Genomic DNA, 21,934 nt, shown 5'->3' with positions numbered 1-21,934 from the left:
TGTGGCCTCGTTAACAGCTGCGTCCCACAGCCACCAGCACGGGCAAGATAGCGGCCGCCCTAAATAACGACGACCGCGTGACTCTTTGCTTGTTATTTTGGGAAGGCGCTGCAGCCTGATAATAATTTGTTTTGCACTCGCCTTGCAACACACGCGGATGGACAGTGCACCAAACTATGCGCTCCTGGGTATGTGGCCAGTCGGTCAGAGTTGTCATTGTGACAGGGCCCTTCCTCCATCCACAAACCACTACTTTAGTGAGTCGAGGACCCAATGTGCCTCCTGGCTCTGGTGAAACGATGACCTCGAGTCGTCATCTGCTCTTGACCTCTCCTTGGCTGCTCAGTGAGCAGACGCTCAACGACTTATTCAGTGACAAAAACTTCCCTCAAAAGATGAGGCTAAATCATACATCAGCCAGCCACGTTTAAGATGTTGACAAATAACTACAAGTAATATTGAATGAACGTAATTCCCTATGTCACGAGGGTGTTGCTTTTGATTATGTTGGTGTTCATCCACTTTAGTATCTCACGGAAACATTTTAAAGCACCCGTCTTAGGTATGGTGTATTTTGTAAGTCCACAACACGTGTGAGCTGACTGGAGGTGTGAAAATAAAATGTCACACATTTTTTTCTTTGACACTCTTAACAATCTTTTCAGAAGAGGCATTAAAGAAAGAGCATACGCTTACGCAAAGTGCAGCCTAAAACCAGTCCATTATATATTATTCCATACACTTATCTGCAGTTAACAGGCAATGCCGTGCGATCTGCTATTTTGATAAAATCCACACGGCCGCAAACCTACTGGCCACAAAACCACTTTGACACTCTCGTACAGTGACTAGAGTGCCATGCAAACTCTTGGAAAATGAAGAGTCCCCAAGCAGCCAAAGAGGCCGGTCATGTACAAGAAATACGCCGCTGACGTGGATGAATTGGAAGGCATTCGTGGACAACGCCAGCGTATATTGCCTGGCAGCTCACCACCCCTCACTCCATCCACACTCCCCAAAAGCACCATCTCTTCTGTAAACACAAAAATTAATACACCAACCGCTTAAAGCTTGAATTAGTAATTAAAGAAAAAGCGAATGGCGTAATTATCGCAGCCGCACGCAGCTGTTTGCAGCCTCGACTGGAGTCAACAGTCGGATGGGTTCTAGATTTGAAGCTTTCGTGACTGCAAGGATTCATATTCTTAGGTTTTTTCGGTAAAGTCACGTAGGTAAAAAATTAAAATGAATAAAAGTATTTTTTATTATTAATAAACGTATTTTTTATTTTACTTTTATTAATTTTAATTTTTTACCTACGTGACTTTACCGAAAAAACCTAAGAATATGAGTCGGATGGGTGCAAGCAAGCAGCTTGCAGCCTGTCCCAAGGCAGCTATGAACACAACTACTACACCAAGACAGCCGTGAACACGACTACTACACCAAGACAGCAGTGAACACGACTACTACACCAAGACAGCAGTGACCACAACTACTACACCAAGACAGCTGTGAACACGACTACTACACCAAGACAGCAGTGAACACAACTACTACACCAAGACAGCTGTGAACACGACTACTACACCAAGACAGCAGTGAACACGACTACTACACCAAGACAGCCGTGAACACAACTACTACACCAAGACAGCTGTGAACACAACTACTACACCAAGACAGCAGTGAACACGACTACTACACCAAGACAGCTGTGAACACGACTACTACACCAAGACAGCAGTGAACACGACTACTACACCAAGACAGCTGTGAACACGACTACTACACCAAGAAAGCTGTGAACACGACTACTACACCAAGACAGCTGTGAACACGACTACTACACCAAGACAGCAGTGAACACGACTACTACACCAAGACAGCTGTGAACACGACTACTACACCAAGACAGCTGTGAACACGACTACTACACCAAGACAGTTGTGAACACAACTACTACACCACGACAGCTGTGAACACGACTACTACACCAAGACAGTTGTGAACACAACTACTACACCAAGACAGCTGTGAACACAACTACTACACCAAGACAGCAGTGAACACGACTACTACACCAAGACAGCAGTGAACACGACTACTACACCAAGACAGCAGTGAACACGACTACTACACCAAGACAGTTGTGAACACGACTACTACACCAAGACAGTTGTGAACACAACTACTACACCAAGACAGCTGTGAACACGACTACTACACCAAGACAGCAGTGAACACGACTACTACACCAAGACAGCTGTGAACACGACTACTACACCAAGACAGTTGTGAACACGACTACTACACCAAGACAGCAGTGAACACGACTACTACACCAAGACAGCAGTGAACACAACTACTACACCAAGACAGCAGTGAACACAACTACTACACCAAGACAGCAGTGAACACGACTACTACACCAAGACAGTTGTGAACACGACTACTACACCAAGACAGCTGTGAACACGACTACTACACCAAGACAGCAGTGAACACAACTACTACACCAAGACAGCTGTGAACACGACTACTACACCAAGACAGCCGTGAACACAACTACTACACCAAGACAGTTGTGAACACGACTACTACACCAAGACAGCTGTGAACACGACTACTACACCAAGACAGTTGTGAACACGACTACTACACCAAGACAGTTGTGAACACAACTACTACACCAAGACAGCTGTGAACACGACTACTACACCAAGACAGCAGTGAACACGACTACTACACCAAGACAGCTGTGAACACGACTACTACACCAAGACAGTTGTGAACACGACTACTACACCAAGACAGCAGTGAACACGACTACTACACCAAGACAGCAGTGAACACAACTACTACACCAAGACAGCAGTGAACACAACTACTACACCAAGACAGCAGTGAACACGACTACTACACCAAGACAGTTGTGAACACGACTACTACACCAAGACAGCAGTGAACACGACTACTACACCAAGACAGCAGTGAACACAACTACTACACCAAGACAGCTGTGAACACGACTACTACACCAAGACAGCTGTGAACACGACTACTACACCAAGACAGCTGTGAACACGACTACTACACCAAGCCAGTTGTGAACACAACTACTACACCAAGACAGCCGTGAACACAACTACTACACCAAGACAGCCGTGAACACAACTACTACACCAAGACAGCAGTGAACACAACTACTACACCAAGACAGCTGTGAACACGACTACTACACCAAGACAGCAGTGAACACAACTACTACACCAAGACAGCTGTGAACACGACTACTACACCAAGACAGCTGTGAACACAACTACTACACCAAGACAGCCGTGAACACAACTACTACACCAAGACAGCAGTGAACACAACTACTACACCAAGACAGCTGTGAACACGACTACTACACCAAGACAGCAGTGAACACGACTACTACACCAAGACAGCAGTGAACACAACTACTACACCAAGACAGCCGTGAACACGACTACTACACCAAGACAGCTGTGAACACGACTACTACACCAAGACAGCTGTGAACACGACTACTACACCAAGACAGTTGTGAACACAACTACTACACCAAGACAGCCGTGAACACAACTACTACACCAAGACAGCCGTGAACACAACTACTACACCAAGACAGTTGTGAACACAACTACTACACCACGACAGCTGTGAACACGACTACTACACCAAGACAGCCGTGAACACAACTACTACACCAAGACAGCAGTGAACACGACTACTACACCAAGACAGCTGTGAACACGACAGCTGTGAACACGACTACTACACCAAGACAGCCGTGAACAAAACTACTACACCAAGACAGCAGTGAACACGACTACTACACCAAGACAGTTGTGAACACAACTACTACACCAAGACAGCCGTGAACAAAACTACTACACCAAGACAGCAGTGAACACGACTACTACACCAAGACAGCTGTGAACACGACTACTACACCACGACAGCAGTGAACACAACTACTACACCAAGACAGCTGTGAACACAACTACTACACCACGACAGCAGTGAACACAACTACTACACCAAGACAGCCGTGAACAAAACTACTACACCAAGACAGCAGTGAACACGACTACTACACCAAGACAGCTGTGAACACGACTACTACACCAAGACAGCAGTGAACACAACTACTACACCAAGACAGCTGTGAACACAACTACTACACCAAGACAGCAGTGAACACAACTACTACACCAAGACAGCCGTGAACACAACTACTACACCAAGACAGCTGTGAACACAACTACTACACCAAGACAGCAGTGAACACGACTACTACATCAAGACAGCTGTGAACACAACTACTACACCAAGACAGCAGTGAACACGACTACTACACCAAGACAGCTGTGAACAAAACTACTACACCAAGACAGCTGTGAACACGACTACTACACCAAGACAGCTGTGAACACAACTACTACACCAAGACAGCCGTGAACACAACTACTACACCAAGACAGCAGTGAACACAACTACTACACCAAGACAGCTGTGAACACGACTACTACACCAAGACAGCAGTGAACACGACTACTACACCAAGACAGCTGTGAACAAAACTACTACACCAAGACAGCAGTGAACACGACTACTACACCAAGACAGCTGTGAACACGACTACTACACCAAGACAGCAGTGAACACAACTACTACACCAAGACAGCTGTGAACACAACTACTACACCAAGACAGCCGTGAACACGACTACTACACCAAGACAGTTGTGAACACAACTACTACACCACGACAGCTGTGAACACGACTACTACACCAAGACAGTTGTGAACACAACTACTACACCAAGACAGCTGTGAACACAACTACTACACCAAGACAGCAGTGAACACGACTACTACACCAAGACAGCAGTGAACACGACTACTACACCAAGACAGCAGTGAACACGACTACTACACCAAGACAGTTGTGAACACGACTACTACACCAAGACAGTTGTGAACACAACTACTACACCAAGACAGCTGTGAACACGACTACTACACCAAGACAGCAGTGAACACGACTACTACACCAAGACAGCTGTGAACACGACTACTACACCAAGACAGTTGTGAACACGACTACTACACCAAGACAGCAGTGAACACGACTACTACACCAAGACAGCAGTGAACACAACTACTACACCAAGACAGCAGTGAACACAACTACTACACCAAGACAGCAGTGAACACGACTACTACACCAAGACAGTTGTGAACACGACTACTACACCAAGACAGCTGTGAACACGACTACTACACCAAGACAGCAGTGAACACAACTACTACACCAAGACAGTTGTGAACACGACTACTACACCAAGACAGCTGTGAACACGACTACTACACCAAGACAGCAGTGAACACGACTACTACACCAAGACAGTTGTGAACACGACTACTACACCAAGACAGCTGTGAACACGACTACTACACCAAGACAGCCGTGAACACAACTACTACACCAAGACAGTTGTGAACACGACTACTACACCAAGACAGCTGTGAACACGACTACTACACCAAGACAGTTGTGAACACGACTACTACACCAAGACAGTTGTGAACACAACTACTACACCAAGACAGCTGTGAACACGACTACTACACCAAGACAGCAGTGAACACGACTACTACACCAAGACAGCTGTGAACACGACTACTACACCAAGACAGTTGTGAACACGACTACTACACCAAGACAGCAGTGAACACGACTACTACACCAAGACAGCAGTGAACACAACTACTACACCAAGACAGCAGTGAACACAACTACTACACCAAGACAGCAGTGAACACGACTACTACACCAAGACAGTTGTGAACACGACTACTACACCAAGACAGCAGTGAACACGACTACTACACCAAGACAGCAGTGAACACAACTACTACACCAAGACAGCTGTGAACACGACTACTACACCAAGACAGCTGTGAACACGACTACTACACCAAGCCAGTTGTGAACACAACTACTACACCAAGACAGCCGTGAACACAACTACTACACCAAGACAGCCGTGAACACAACTACTACACCAAGACAGCAGTGAACACAACTACTACACCAAGACAGCTGTGAACACGACTACTACACCAAGACAGCAGTGAACACAACTACTACACCAAGACAGCTGTGAACACGACTACTACACCAAGACAGCTGTGAACACAACTACTACACCAAGACAGCCGTGAACACAACTACTACACCAAGACAGCAGTGAACACAACTACTACACCAAGACAGCTGTGAACACGACTACTACACCAAGACAGCAGTGAACACGACTACTACACCAAGACAGCAGTGAACACAACTACTACACCAAGACAGCCGTGAACACGACTACTACACCAAGACAGCTGTGAACACGACTACTACACCAAGACAGCTGTGAACACGACTACTACACCAAGACAGTTGTGAACACAACTACTACACCAAGACAGCCGTGAACACAACTACTACACCAAGACAGCCGTGAACACAACTACTACACCAAGACAGCCGTGAACACAACTACTACACCAAGACAGCTGTGAACACGACTACTACACCAAGACAGCTGTGAACACGACTACTACACCAAGACAGTTGTGAACACAACTACTACACCAAGACAGCCGTGAACACAACTACTACACCAAGACAGCCGTGAACACAACTACTACACCAAGACAGCAGTGAACACAACTACTACACCAAGACAGCTGTGAACACGACTACTACACCAAGACAGCAGTGAACACAACTACTACACCAAGACAGCTGTGAACACGACTACTACACCAAGACAGCTGTGAACACAACTACTACACCAAGACAGCCGTGAACACAACTACTACACCAAGACAGCAGTGAACACAACTACTACACCAAGACAGCTGTGAACACGACTACTACACCAAGACAGCAGTGAACACGACTACTACACCAAGACAGCTGTGAACAAAACTACTACACCAAGACAGCAGTGAACACGACTACTACACCAAGACAGCTGTGAACACGACTACTACACCAAGACAGCAGTGAACACAACTACTACACCAAGACAGCTGTGAACACAACTACTACACCAAGACAGCAGTGAACACAACTACTACACCAAGACAGCCGTGAACACGACTACTACACCAAGACAGCTGTGAACACAACTACTACACCAAGACAGCAGTGAACACGACTACTACATCAAGACAGCTGTGAACACAACTACTACACCAAGACAGCAGTGAACACGACTACTACACCAAGACAGCTGTGAACAAAACTACTACACCAAGACAGCTGTGAACACGACTACTACACCAAGACAGCTGTGAACACAACTACTACACCAAGACAGCCGTGAACACAACTACTACACCAAGACAGCAGTGAACACAACTACTACACCAAGACAGCTGTGAACACGACTACTACACCAAGACAGCAGTGAACACGACTACTACACCAAGACAGCTGTGAACAAAACTACTACACCAAGACAGCAGTGAACACGACTACTACACCAAGACAGCTGTGAACACGACTACTACACCAAGACAGCAGTGAACACAACTACTACACCAAGACAGCTGTGAACACAACTACTACACCAAGACAGCCGTGAACACAACTACTACACCAAGACAGCCGTGAACACAACTACTACACCAAGACAGCTGTGAACACAACTACTACACCAAGACAGCAGTGAACACGACTACTACATCAAGACAGCTGTGAACACAACTACTACACCAAGACAGCTGTGAACACAACTACTACACCAAGACAGCAGTGAACACGACTACTACACCAAGACAGCTGTGAACACGACTACTACACCAAGACAGCAGTGAACACAACTACTACACCAAGACAGCTGTGAACACAACTACTACACCAAGACAGCAGTGAACACGACTACTACACCAAGACAGCTGTGAACACAACTACTACACCAAGACAGCCGTGAACACAACTACTACACCAAGACAGCCGTGAACACAACTACTACACCAAGACAGCTGTGAACACAACTACTACACCAAGACAGCAGTGAACACAACTACTACACCAAGACAGCAGTGAACACGACTACTACACCAAGACAGCTGTGAACACAACTACTACACCAAGACAGCAGTGAACACGACTACTACACCAAGACAGCTGTGAACACGACTACTACACCAAGACAGCTGTGAACACGACTACTACACCAAGACAGCAGTGAACACGACTACTACACCAAGACAGCTGTGAACACGACTACTACACCAAGACAGCTGTGAACACGACTACTACACCAAGACAGCTGTGAACACGACTACTACACCAAAACAGCTGTGAACACGACTACTACACCAAGACAGCTGTGAACACGACTACTACACCAAGACAGCTGTGAACACGACTACTACACCAAGACAGCTGTGAACACGACTACTACACCAAGACAGCTGTGAACACGACTACTACACCAAGACAGCTGTGAACACGACTACTACACCAAGACAGCTGTGAACACGACTACTACACCAAGACAGCTGTGAACACGACTACTACACCAAGACAGCTGTGAACACGACTACTACACCAAGACAGCTGTGAACACGACTACTACACCAAGACAGCTGTGAACACGACTACTACACCAAGACAGTTGTGAACACGACTACTACACCAAGACAGCTGTGAACACAACTACTACACCAAGACAGCTGTGAACACGACTACTACACCAAGACAGCTATGAACACAACTACTACACCAAGACAGCAGTGAACACAACTACTACACCAAGACAGCAGTGAACACGACTACTACACCAAGACAGCCGTGAACACAACTACTACACCAAGACAGTTGTGAACACAACTACTACACCAAGACAGTTGTGAACACAACTACTACACCAAGTCAGCTGTGAACACAACTACTACACCAAGTCAGCTGTGAACACAACTACTACACCAAGACAGTTGTGAACACGACTACTACACCAAGACAGCTGTGAACACAACTACTACACCAAGACAGTTGTGAACACAACTACTACACCAAGACAGCCGTGAACACGACTACTACACCAAGACAGCTGTGAACACAACTACTACACCAAGACAGCTGTGAACACGACTACTACACCAAGTCAGCTGTGAACACAACTACTACACCAAGACAGCCGTGAACACAACTACTACACCAAGACAGCTGTGAACACAACTACTACACCAAGACAGCAGTGAACACGACTACTACATCAAGACAGCTGTGAACACAACTACTACACCAAGACAGCAGTGAACACGACTACTACACCAAGACAGCTGTGAACACGACTACTACACCAAGACAGCAGTGAACACAACTACTACACCAAGACAGCTGTGAACACAACTACTACACCAAGACAGCAGTGAACACGACTACTACACCAAGACAGCTGTGAACACAACTACTACACCAAGACAGCCGTGAACACAACTACTACACCAAGACAGCCGTGAACACAACTACTACACCAAGACAGCTGTGAACACAACTACTACACCAAGACAGCAGTGAACACAACTACTACACCAAGACAGCAGTGAACACGACTACTACACCAAGACAGCTGTGAACACAACTACTACACCAAGACAGCAGTGAACACGACTACTACACCAAGACAGCTGTGAACACGACTACTACACCAAGACAGCCGTGAACACGACTACTACACCAAGACAGCAGTGAACACGACTACTACACCAAGACAGCCGTGAACACGACTACTACACCAAGACAGCTGTGAACACGACTACTACACCAAGACAGCTGTGAACACGACTACTACACCAAGACAGCTGTGAACACGACTACTACACCAAGACAGCTGTGAACACGACTACTACACCAAGACAGCTGTGAACACGACTACTACACCAAGACAGCTGTGAACACGACTACTACACCAAGACAGCTGTGAACACGACTACTACACCAAGACAGCTGTGAACACGACTACTACACCAAGACAGCTGTGAACACGACTACTACACCAAGACAGCTGTGAACACGACTACTACACCAAGACAGCTGTGAACACGACTACTACACCAAGACAGCTGTGAACACGACTACTACACCAAGACAGCTGTGAACACGACTACTACACCAAGACAGCTGTGAACACGACTACTACACCAAGACAGCTGTGAACACAACTACTACACCAAGACAGCTGTGAACACGACTACTACACCAAGACAGCTATGAACACAACTACTACACCAAGACAGCAGTGAACACAACTACTACACCAAGACAGCAGTGAACACGACTACTACACCAAGACAGCCGTGAACACAACTACTACACCAAGACAGTTGTGAACACAACTACTACACCAAGACAGTTGTGAACACAACTACTACACCAAGTCAGCTGTGAACACAACTACTACACCAAGTCAGCTGTGAACACAACTACTACACCAAGACAGTTGTGAACACGACTACTACACCAAGACAGCTGTGAACACAACTACTACACCAAGACAGTTGTGAACACAACTACTACACCAAGACAGCCGTGAACACGACTACTACACCAAGACAGCTGTGAACACAACTACTACACCAAGACAGCTGTGAACACGACTACTACACCAAGTCAGCTGTGAACACAACTACTACACCAAGACAGCCGTGAACACGACTACTACACCAAGACAGTTGTGAACACAACTACTACACCAAGACAGTTGTGAACACGACTACTACACCAAGACAGCTGTGAACACGACTACTACACCAAGACAGTTGTGAACACAACTACTACACCAAGACAGCTGTGAACACGACTACTACACCAAGACAGTTGTGAACACAACTACTACACCAAGACAGCTGTCAACACGACTACTACACCAAGACAGTTGTGAACACAACTACTACACCAAGACAGCTGTGAACACAACTACTACACCAAGACAGCTGTGAACACGACTACTACACCAAGACAGTTGTGAACACAACTACTACACCAAGACAGCTGTGAACACGACTACTACACCAAGACAGTTGTGAACACGACTACTACACCAAGACAGCTGTGAACACAACTACTACACCAAGACAGCAGTGAACACAACTACTACACCAAGACAGCTGTGAACACAACTACTACACCAAGACAGCTGTGAACACGACTACTACACCAAGACAGCTGTGAACACAACTACTACACCAAGACAGCTGTGAACACGACTACTACACCAAGACAGTTGTGAACACGACTACTACACCAAGACAGCTGTCAACACGACTACTACACCAAGACAGCTGTGAACACAACTACTACACCAAGACAGCTGTGAACACTACTACACCAAGACAGTTGTGAACACAACTACTACACCAAGACAGCTGTGAACACAACTACTACACCAAGACAGCTGTGAACACGACTACTACACCAAGACAGTTGTGAACACGACTACTACACCAAGACAGCTGTCAACACGACTACTACACCAAGACAGCTGTGAACATGACTACTGTACATCTGCGAACATGACTACTGTACATCTGCTCCGGGCAGCGCCGTGGGATCGCACGGACACACAAGGCGCTCTCTGTTGTGCGTGTAACCTCTCGGTGGGCGACCTCACCCCACAGCCCCCATCTCTCCCCCCCCACTGCCGAGGAAAATATCGTCGAATAAACAAACGCAGCTGCTCCCTCGCCTCGTCAACCCCTCCAACTTTCACAAAGCTCGCAAGTCCACCAGTGGAATGTCACCCGTAGGGCACGCGTCTCTGCCGCGAGTTGCAATAACCATGAGAATTCGCACGACCATGCCGATCCCGCCTTCGTTGCGGAGGACTGCCGCCGAGGGCTGTGATTTTAATCGGGTACAGTAATACGAATCGAACTGAAGCACATCTATATGTGGCACGCACGCGAATGGACGAAGTGCGGTGCTGGAGAGCGCTCGGTGTGCGTTTGAGAGACACGTGTTGAGCGTGAGCCGTTGCGTATACGATGTGCATTGTTTGCCTGCTCCACTCGCAGGCTATTTTATCCGTGAACTGTGCCCCGCTCACCGATGCCAAGGTCTCAAGTCAACCGTGCGCCAGGCGCAAAGAGTACAGCGGCTGTCTAGGACGAAATTTCTCAATTTTCATTTTATTGGTTATTTCGGTAAAGTCATGTATAGAGAAAATAACAATTAAAAAATTCAATAAAAAATAAAAAATACAATACATTGAAAATAATAAAAGCAAAAAACCCACGACGTTTCGATCGCAAAACAAGCGGTCTTCATCAAGATGAATTATTATTTGTTATTTAATGTTATTATTTTTTATACATTTTTATTTTATTTGTATTTTCTATCTACGTGACTTTACCGATATGAATTCCTGCAGTCACGAAAGTTTTAAGTCAAAATTTCACAATATTCACTTTAAGATTCGAGAGTACTGTATATGTATTTTTAAAAAAGTACATTTAAAAAATATTTATTTTCATTCCTAAGTTTTCCATATCTTTCCCTCATTTTATAGTAACATCATATCCAAGGGTTCTAGATTTGAAGCTTTCGTGACTGCAAGGATTCATACTCTTAGGCTTTTTCGGTAAAGTCACGTAGGTAAAAATAAAAATAGAAAATAAAATAGAAAATAATAGTAATGAATGAAAATAAATCAATTAAATCACGACGTTTCGGAGGCAACACAAACACAAGCTTCCTTCATCAGGTGTAAAAAGGCACGGCAAAATAACGTTATTTTGCCTCCGAAACGTCGTGATTTAATTGATTTATTTTAATTTATTACTATTATTTTCTATTTTATTTTCTATTTTTATTTTTACCTACGTGACTTTACCGAAAAAAACCTAAGAGTATAATATATCCAAGGGTGTTTTGTGGAAGCCCCAGGTTGAATTGTAGGCTATGCGAAGAAAATCAATAAAGCTGGCAGTCAGTGAGCCAGAGGTCCTGATACTCACTCAAATACACAATCTTCATTAACCCTTGCCGATAACATAAAAACACGCATGAGAATTACATTATCGGTAATGGTCCTTTCTCTCAATTGTCCAATAAGTCACTCTCATATTTTATTCCTGTTATAATGCGTAGTTTATGAAGAGGTTGGCGAATTTTATTCGATTCATGATTAGGCACCACTGTCTCACCCCCCCGCAATCTGCTTATTTATAAATGTATGTACCCCTTGACCATATGCCACTGAAAAGGATTAATCCTGGGCCCACACACCTGGCCGTGAGGAGGTCCTGCAGGTGTCGCCAGCCGTCAGCCACCTTGTTCAGCTTGTACTCAATCTCTGAGGCTGTGCTTTCACTGCTGGCGCCCATAAGGAGCCGTCCCATTTCGTCCAGATGCACGTGGTGCTGGGCGCCCGCGTTCATCTCCTGCTGGTGCTCCTGGGTGATACGCAGCAGCACAAAGCGCAGAAGAGGCTGTGGAGGTACTCGAGCTGTCGTCTTCCTTGACACAAAGCAGTGCAAGCATTTATTTGTGCAAAAGTGTAGTTGTATACACACACCTTTTGAAGTTTTTCAAGCATCTCCTCAATGCTCACATCTCCGTTGTGTGTCACCTTGCTCTCCATCTGCCCGAGCCACTCGCACAGCTTTTTGTACTTCTCATTGAACAGGGACCACTTGTTCAGCCTCTCAGTTATCATCTGCTTGCGTATGGACACCTGAATCGACATTTATAAAATAAGATTATCTCCAGCCCAAAGAGACTCACATGTTCTAGGAGGCCAAAGCTACAGCAGCATATGCAAAATGATACAAAGACAAATATCCCCCATATAGCCTTAACAGACTGTTGGGGCAAGTGCTGTTCACGAGCATCTATGAAGGCCGGCACGGCACAAAAGGGGGTGGGTGGCCAGCACCACGCCCGGCCGCCTTTGTCTCCCCAGTGGAGATGTTTACACATCGCACCAGGAATTAATTTAAGGCTGAGTCGACCTATTGGAAGCTCTGGACCGATTAAGATAATCGTCATTGGTGTTGGCCATGAGCGGGAATCGAACTTGGGTTGCTGGGATCATAGTGCAGCGCACCAACTGTTGCACGACCACTCCTCACGGTATACACAGACACACATAGAACACACCACATACACATCAATAGTTTTTATATATTTGTAACTTACTTTAGCTCAGAAGTATTAATTGCAAAGTAGGGTATATGCTTAAGGCTGGTATTTATTTTCATGGTAAAACCGGGTATTCTGTTACCTTATACGTTGGAAGGTGTGCTTATCATCATGATTAGGTCGGTGATCTTTTTTTCTCAAATAGAGAGGGTGTTTTATTGTGTTTGTGGATAGTAATGTGATCCTGACCAAATATGTGTGGCGACGTGCTTCATTAACCTGACACGTTCAGACAAACTGTTACGTAGTGCATAAGCGTTTTAACGTTCCACTAATTACTGTTTATTGTGTATAGTACTATACTTGCAATAAGCATGACGTTTTGTCAGATCATTACCTGGCCTAACTCCAAACAACAATTATGATTCATAACGTTGACTATGAAAAGCACGCGTTAAGCAAAGATTATCTGAGGTAGGCATCTCATCATATAGACATGGGGTATTCTTACAAGCATAGATACTTTACATTCACAGGTAGTAAGATCTTTTTAGGTTTTTTCAGTAAAGTCACGTAGGTAAAAAATTAAAATTAATAAAAGTAAAATAAAAATAAAATAAAAATCACGACGTTTCGGAGGCAACACAAGTCTCCGACATCAGGTGGGACCGTCACAGCACGACTGCTGTATCAAGTGAGCAAATCTAGCTGTGACGGTCCCACTTGATGACGGAGACTTGTGTTGCCTCCGAAACGTTGTGATTTTCTTTTTACTTTTATTAATTTTAATTTAATTTTTTACCTACGTGACTTTACTGAAAAAACCTAAGAATATGAATCCTTGTAGTCACGAAAGCTTCAAATCTAGAAGGTAGTAAGATATTATAGCAGACACAGATAGACGTGGTCCTCATACAGTCTTAGATAGGAGTAGTGTACTTATATTCATGCAAACGAGGCGTGTCCTCAAACTTACTGACCGGGAGGATGCTCTGGTATCCATGTGTGGGTTAATTTAGGTTATCTTTTTAAGGGGCTCACCTGCTGACCGAGCTCCTCCCACTGGCGTTGAAGCAGCTCCATGCGCTCCTGCAGCCCTGAGATGTCGTCCACCCCAAAGTGCCGGGCCAGGGCGTCCCTCATGGCGGTCAGCTGGGCTAGCTCGGCCTCCCAGTCCTCCACGCTGCTCTCCAGTTCCTGGGGGCACCATCAAGTGCACGTTGGGCAACTTAAACCTTGGCTTCCTTTGGGAGTGTGAGGCCAGGTTTCATATCGAGTTAGTGAGCATGTTTCTTCCTAGCAGCATTTACTTAAAAAAAACAAAGTAGAACTACAATGGAAGACAGAAACCGTTTCCTATGATTGAATGGGCATGTGGTGTGGCACATCAAATAAAGGATATGTTTATTGAGATATCTGTCTCAACCTGGGTTTGTTGCTACAATGCCATGGCCTATGACCGTGCTCACCTTGCAGCTGACATTCTCAGATTTGAGGTCATCATGATGCTCTGGCAGAGGGTTTGAAAGTTTGATTTTCAAGCCTCTCAGCTTCTCCAGTGACTCAGCCATTTCTTTCTCACAACTCTCCCACTCCTGTAACAGAGTCGTAAGAGCACAATAAAAAATACCATACAACATAAACCGATTTAACACGTATGTTTTCGCGACCAATATCATCCACAATACCGTTTTTTTTTGTTTAGATCGCATAAATATAAATGTGTCGTTAAACCCACCACCACCCGACACAGCCAAATTAGTCTTGTGGATTTGCTCTCCAACACACCGGTGTGCTGTACTAGTAACGAATTGGCATGTTTTGTTTACGTGACAAACCTTACTAATTGGCTGTGTCGGGTGGTGGTGGGTTTAAAGACACATTTATATTTACGCGATCTAACCCAATAAAACTGTATTGTGGCAAATAAACCGACATGCAACACGCACCACCAATCCCATAAAAAAAATGTTGGTGAACTCTCTGAGACATAACATTCATCTTTATTGACCACTTTTCCTTAAAATAATCTGCACTGGTACGTGATCCAAAAGGTCAGCCATGTTGTCACACCATTGTATTTTTAATGCAACGGCGAGCCAGGCTCACACCAGCCCGACTGCGGGAAAGGCTCGCTGGACGGCCCCTTCTCCGCCAGCGCGCTGCGCTTGGACGGCACTCACCTGCAGAAGCGTGGCGACCTGGCGGCGCCGCTGCTCCAGATGTTTCCCAACCGCCTTCCAGCTCTGCTGGAATCCCGTGAGCTCAGCCTGCAGCTCCTCCTCCGTGGACGCGTCGGCCGACAGCAACAGCTGCTTGCCCGCCTCCACGCTCACGATGTAGTTCCCTTGCTGCCTCTGGAAGGCCTTCTCACGCATCTGCAGGCCGCGGGAAGACACAGCGTGATGCACAGGCTTCATCAGCGAGGCTTCTGTCCAATGTGGGGCTTAAATCAAGTGATAAAATATGAAGGGTGTGGCTAAACAGATAACATTGCTTGGGCCACGTAGTGACGGACATAGAGCATGCTCTTAATTAACAACGCTGTCGCTAAAATCATATAATAGGCTTACGTTTATATTTTTTTGTATTTTCATAGAATCAAAATCCTGGGACGATCTATCCACTGCTAGAATAAAGTCTCTCCAATCCGTCACCATATCTCATGATCCATCTAGCTCCTGTGCACGAGCGGATCTCATCACTCCGTCTTCTTGCAGTGAAGAGCCTTCCTTCCATTAGATTGTGTGCGTGAGCTTGCCTGAAGGTCATCAAGGAGTGCGCGGGCCTGCTGCAGGCTGAGCGACCTCGGCGGGAGAGGCTGCGGTCTGGCGAGGTCGGCCCATTGCTCGAGCCTCGCACGTAGTTTGGCAGCGAGCTCCTGGTAGCGCTGCCACTGCGCCAGCAGCCCGTCGATGATGCCTTTTCGTTGCTGCGCCCGCCGCACCACGCCCTGCCACTGGTCGCTCAGCAGCGTCAGCTTCAGGTTAAACTCATCCCTGTGTACACACGTGCGTGGATTTGAGTTGCATGAGCACATTTACAAGCGTGAATGCGTTGTAGTGGAAGGTAAGTGCGTGAGCAATAATTTGCCGTGTGTACCGACGGCAGAGAGGTGCCAATCTCTACAAGTGCACCATGCACCCCTTTGAGGATCTTTGATGCACTGCCGATTGCCTCACCCTGCCTCTGCTCAAGACCATCTCTTTCTCCGGCTGCCTCTTGAATTGTCTTCAACCACACCTTACCATTGCATCATCTCCCTTGTCAGTTCTATAGCCTTCTACCCCCTCACTGCCTCACCTAAAAAAACAAATGCTCATTTATCCCCTTTTTCTTTTGACGCACGTGTCTACCCTATTTTGTACAGCATCTTGATATGTGGTCGCATTTAGCCACTCTATACATTCCACTCATAACTGTAATCTTTTGCCATGCATTGCACAGAGAGAGAGAGAGCAGCGACGAGCCGCGCTCTTACCTATCCTCCACCTCGCCTTGGTCCAGGAGACTGTGTCCGTCCACAATGATGGAGTGAAGGATTTGCTGGCGGCTGAACATCTCCGCCTGGAAGAGCTGCTCAAGCGTCCAGCCACAGGAAAACAACACCACATCGTATCTCAACAAACTTAGAGCCGACATAGCCACTCTTTTCCTCAGAAACACTAACATTCCGTAGATCATGGCTCAAAAGGGCCTTTTGACTCAGCACGACGATGAAATAGCCAAGTGGGTCGTCTCCACACAGTCTTCATCAATGATGCATACACAATGGTGGAGTGTCTTCTTAGAATGTTGACCGAATGGGATAAAGCACATCTTTAATAAACATTGATAACCCCCCCACCACCACGTAACACCCTTCTTTTTAGAGATAAAGCACTTGAATCCGACCTAATCAGCCACTAGTGAATCTTATAAAAGGGGGGGAGATTGAAGCTTGATTATAGCGCCCCCTTTGTTGGAAGCCAAAAACTCCCCAAAGTACCTTAAGGGAGCAGCTTACCAATTTCACTTGACTGACCCATGATGTGCGTGTTGAGAATCCAACTAATTTTTAATTCATATGTCTTGCATGTAATTGTTTAACACAAGGGTGTAGTCTTGAATTGAATCAGGACGCCGAATTAGGACAATTCATCAAATTGTGAGGGGTAGGGGTCATGGCGGGGGAGTAGGCGGGGCTTAAATCATTCCAAGCTAGGCCACAGCCCCCGGTGGGCATTGCTGCAGGGCAGTGTCCCATGGGCAGTGCCAAGTGCCGGGTTCAGAGGCTTGCCTCGTGGGAACGCTGCTGTGCCAGGAGGGCTTCGTGGCTGCCAGCGATCTCTGTGGCGAGTGTGCCCTCCGTGTGCTCCAGGAACTCCAGCCAACTCTCGCACTTCTCCAGGAAGCTCTGGCGCTGCAAGAGAAACTCCTGCAGCTTGCTGCGAAGCACAGCGCAGAGAGGCGTTAATATGCCGAGTAAATATCAGTAATGTTCTCCAGAAAAAAAAAATCGTCTTAAATTATGACTACATTTCTGTTAGATGTGTGATGATTCAATGCTCCAATTCAAAATTGCGACTCAGTCCACGATTCGCTTTTTTATCAACATCTTTTATATCTCGTTTTTATTTTTTAAAACTAATTTCTATAGTTTTTTGTCATCCCTTCGCATGTATTATATTATAATAGAATTTCTTTACGTTAAGAACCATCAATTGTGACACATTAAATCGATGCATGTATTGTGAGTGTATGAATCACTCCCAATCACTGCATAGTTACACTGCCTAATTTCTACAATGAGATTAAGATTCATCATGACACATGAGTCATTAACAATTAATATCACCATGCGTACAATTCACTGCTACAGCACAAAAACCGTGAGAGACAGTGGCGGCTTGGTGAGGCCTTCAACCAAACATTTTTTTTATCACTGCTGACAACGAGGAAAACGTATAGACCATCACCGACATCCGTTCACTGGCTATAGGTTTTTCTGGAATGAACTGAGCGCAGAGGCCACGGAATGCAGTGGGAAGCAGGGCATACCTAAACCTCTCGCAGGTGTGACCCGACAGCAGCGTCCAGCGGCGGTTGAGAAGCTGCAAGCGCCGTATGCTCTGGTTGTCCAGGGGAAGCCGGTAGCCCAGCTCATTGAGCCGGTCCAGCTCTGGCACAAAGCCCCCAAACTTCAGCATCTGCTCCTGAATTGCAGACACAGCACCCGTCGATGTGTGTCTAATCCGATAAAAGCAATGCGTTCAAATGCAGCGCAACGGGGAAAGATCTCTTACTGGGAAGCTGATGACTTGGCCAGGGTATCTAAGCATGTAACGATCAGCCACTCTCACCGTTCAATCAACTATCACAATTCGGGTTCACGATCCGATTCAATAATCAATTCTTTGATGTCGTGATGAAAATAGCAACTGTCGTGGCTGTGGAGATCACATGACCCAATTGTACTCAATATATAAGAAAGGAAATCATGAACTTTCATGCACGGTATTTTCATGTTATGCATCGTGAGCGTAATGATCAATTTTAATCGATGACTCGATCTATCTTTAAATCCCTCAGGGCAATCATTACCTTGAGCTGCTGCATCCTGTCCTGAATGGCTTGCTGTATGGCCGTGCTGTTCGGATCGTTGGGCTTGAGGACCTCCTCTGACTCCTTGGCCCATCCTTCAAGTGACTCCAGACTCTGGAAGAATCTTTTGTTTTCCTCCAGCCCACCCTGAGCATAGCAGGACACGCAGGTACATTCCATCAAAATCTTTAATTTCTCAAAGCAGGCAAACGAGAATGTGGTCATTTTCAATAACGGTTGAGTAGGTAGATGGACGAACGCACCTGTAGGCTGCCTTGTTGGCGTGTCAGTGCCTGCTGCAGGTTTTCTAGCCGGAGAGTGATTGCTCCAAGTTCTCCCTTGATGCGAGCAGCCACCTTCTCATCGAGCCGTGCCCTCAGCTTCTCCCCGAGCTGTGACAGCTCCACCAGGGGACCATGGAGCTTCTCCACTTCGCTCTGCAGGGCCTGATAGGACACAAATGTCAACGTCTCGCAATAACCACCTGACAGAAAATGACGTAAATCAACAAAAAATTACCAAAACATGAAACCGGCTCACCTCTGCAAGGGGGTCCTGGAGTTACAAACCAATTAAAATACGTGACACAGATCAAAGGAAATATTATTTTGTTGCCATCTGTCTTGGGGTACAATTCACGTGGCTCTTTCGGCCGTTATTGTGCCGAGATTTGGCAGAATGAGGTACGTATTTGGATAGAATTGGATCCGTTCTGCATTTTGAAATTCCTGTGCGGCGAATTCGATATGAAAACACAAAACCATTCGAAATTGCAGTTACGGCCCAAAGTGCGTGGGGTTAGTCAGGGATTACGGCAGAGTACGCGTGTGTGTGCGTTCGTGTGCGAGATGGACATTGCCTGATTGATCAGCTCGGCCTATCGCTTAGGCTAGCACGCAAAACATCAACACGTATGGCCCCCGATTTCCAATGGCACTCTTTGCCTACTCATTATATGCAGGGCTTTTTTTCAGAAAGTGGAATTGCTTTTGTTGGAATTTCCCATCTAACGGTGAAATTTCACAAAAGTGTGAAAACAATAATCCAAACGAATCGGGCCTTGGTATTTAACGAGTAGAACATGAGCCAGAAAATCATGGCACGAATCACGATCCGCTCGCCGCTTCGCCCACCTGGCAATCCAGCAGTGGCAGTGCCACATCCCCGTCGCCGCTGTCCTTGGCGGAGGTGGTCTTGAGAAGCTCAGCACTACGCTCCTCGTGCCGCTGGAGCTCCTCCTCCAAGCCGGCGTGCCGGTCGCGGTAGGTGCTCCACACGGATAGCAGGGCCCTGCATGAGGCCAGAGCCTCCAGCAGCTCCCGCTGAAAGGCGCTCCACCTGTGCAGGATGTAACAGTTAATGGCAGAACAGCTGAGTGGTTCTGTGTCCGTTTACTTGAACAGAGTGGGTCGTTTTTTTATTTCAGTAGGAGCCCAGTACAAAGCATGAAACGCAACATGGGGGGTACATAAACTCTGCGGACATAGGTTCCGAACGCTGTGCTCCTGAATTTAGAGGAAGGAGGAGTTTGGGCTCGCTGCCCCACCGAGTGGGGACTGCAAGCGGGGTGTACAAGGAATACCATGCACTTTCGTCTGGTTAGGGACCAGAGCATGGACGAATGTCAAAAATGAACGAATGTTAAAGCAGAGCCTTTATTTAGCTTGCCAATTTATTTTGGGTGGCAAAAAACGTACATGCAAATAACTACAGTAACTCTATAACACATGCGTGCAAAACCTAAATAAACAGAATTAAAAGAAAAGTAAACATGAGAATAAATAAACACTAAATAAATATACAAAACTCAATATACAAAATGATACCTTTAAATATTTGTATTCTTGCCTAAGTAAACACTGTAGTATTACTCTTTGGTTCTTTCAGTAAAGTCACGCAGGTAGAAATAAAATAAAACAAATCACGACGTTTCGATCGCATTTGTTTTATTTTATTTTATTTCTACCGACGTGACTTTACCGAAAGAACCAAAGAGTATGGATTCCTGCAGTCACGAAAGCTTCAAATCAAGACTGTAGTATTATACTGTTATCACAAAAATAACTATGAATTGTTTACAGTATAATCACAGAAATAAGTACAGTATTAATAATATATGAATAAACCCAAATATAAAAGATGCTCACTGAACGACTTCTATTCA

The 21,934-nt window shown here is 45.8% G+C and overlaps 1 protein-coding gene across 1 annotated transcript in view; it reads right to left on the bottom strand.

The window, feature by feature from the left end:
- The window catches only part of SYNE1 (spectrin repeat containing nuclear envelope protein 1), a 163,708-nt gene that overhangs the window by 23,165 nt on the left and 118,609 nt on the right, over positions 1-21,934 (bottom strand). Inside the window, 12 exon segments of the mRNA XM_061558914.1 lie at positions 13,333-13,499; positions 13,622-13,780; positions 15,229-15,384; positions 15,657-15,782; positions 16,371-16,565; positions 16,949-17,186; positions 17,669-17,763; positions 18,467-18,614; positions 19,228-19,382; positions 19,771-19,917; positions 20,034-20,216; positions 20,904-21,108. Coding sequence (XP_061414898.1) covers positions 13,333-13,499; positions 13,622-13,780; positions 15,229-15,384; positions 15,657-15,782; positions 16,371-16,565; positions 16,949-17,186; positions 17,669-17,763; positions 18,467-18,614; positions 19,228-19,382; positions 19,771-19,917; positions 20,034-20,216; positions 20,904-21,108 — 1,974 coding nt within the window.

This window comes from Lethenteron reissneri, chromosome 25, assembly GCF_015708825.2.
Source record: "Lethenteron reissneri isolate LAM-NWPU_2019-01 chromosome 25, ASM1570882v1, whole genome shotgun sequence".
In the NCBI taxonomy this organism is placed as follows: Eukaryota; Metazoa; Chordata; class Hyperoartia; order Petromyzontiformes; family Petromyzontidae; genus Lethenteron; species Lethenteron reissneri.
This window is presented reverse-complemented; position numbering and strand designations above follow the sequence as displayed.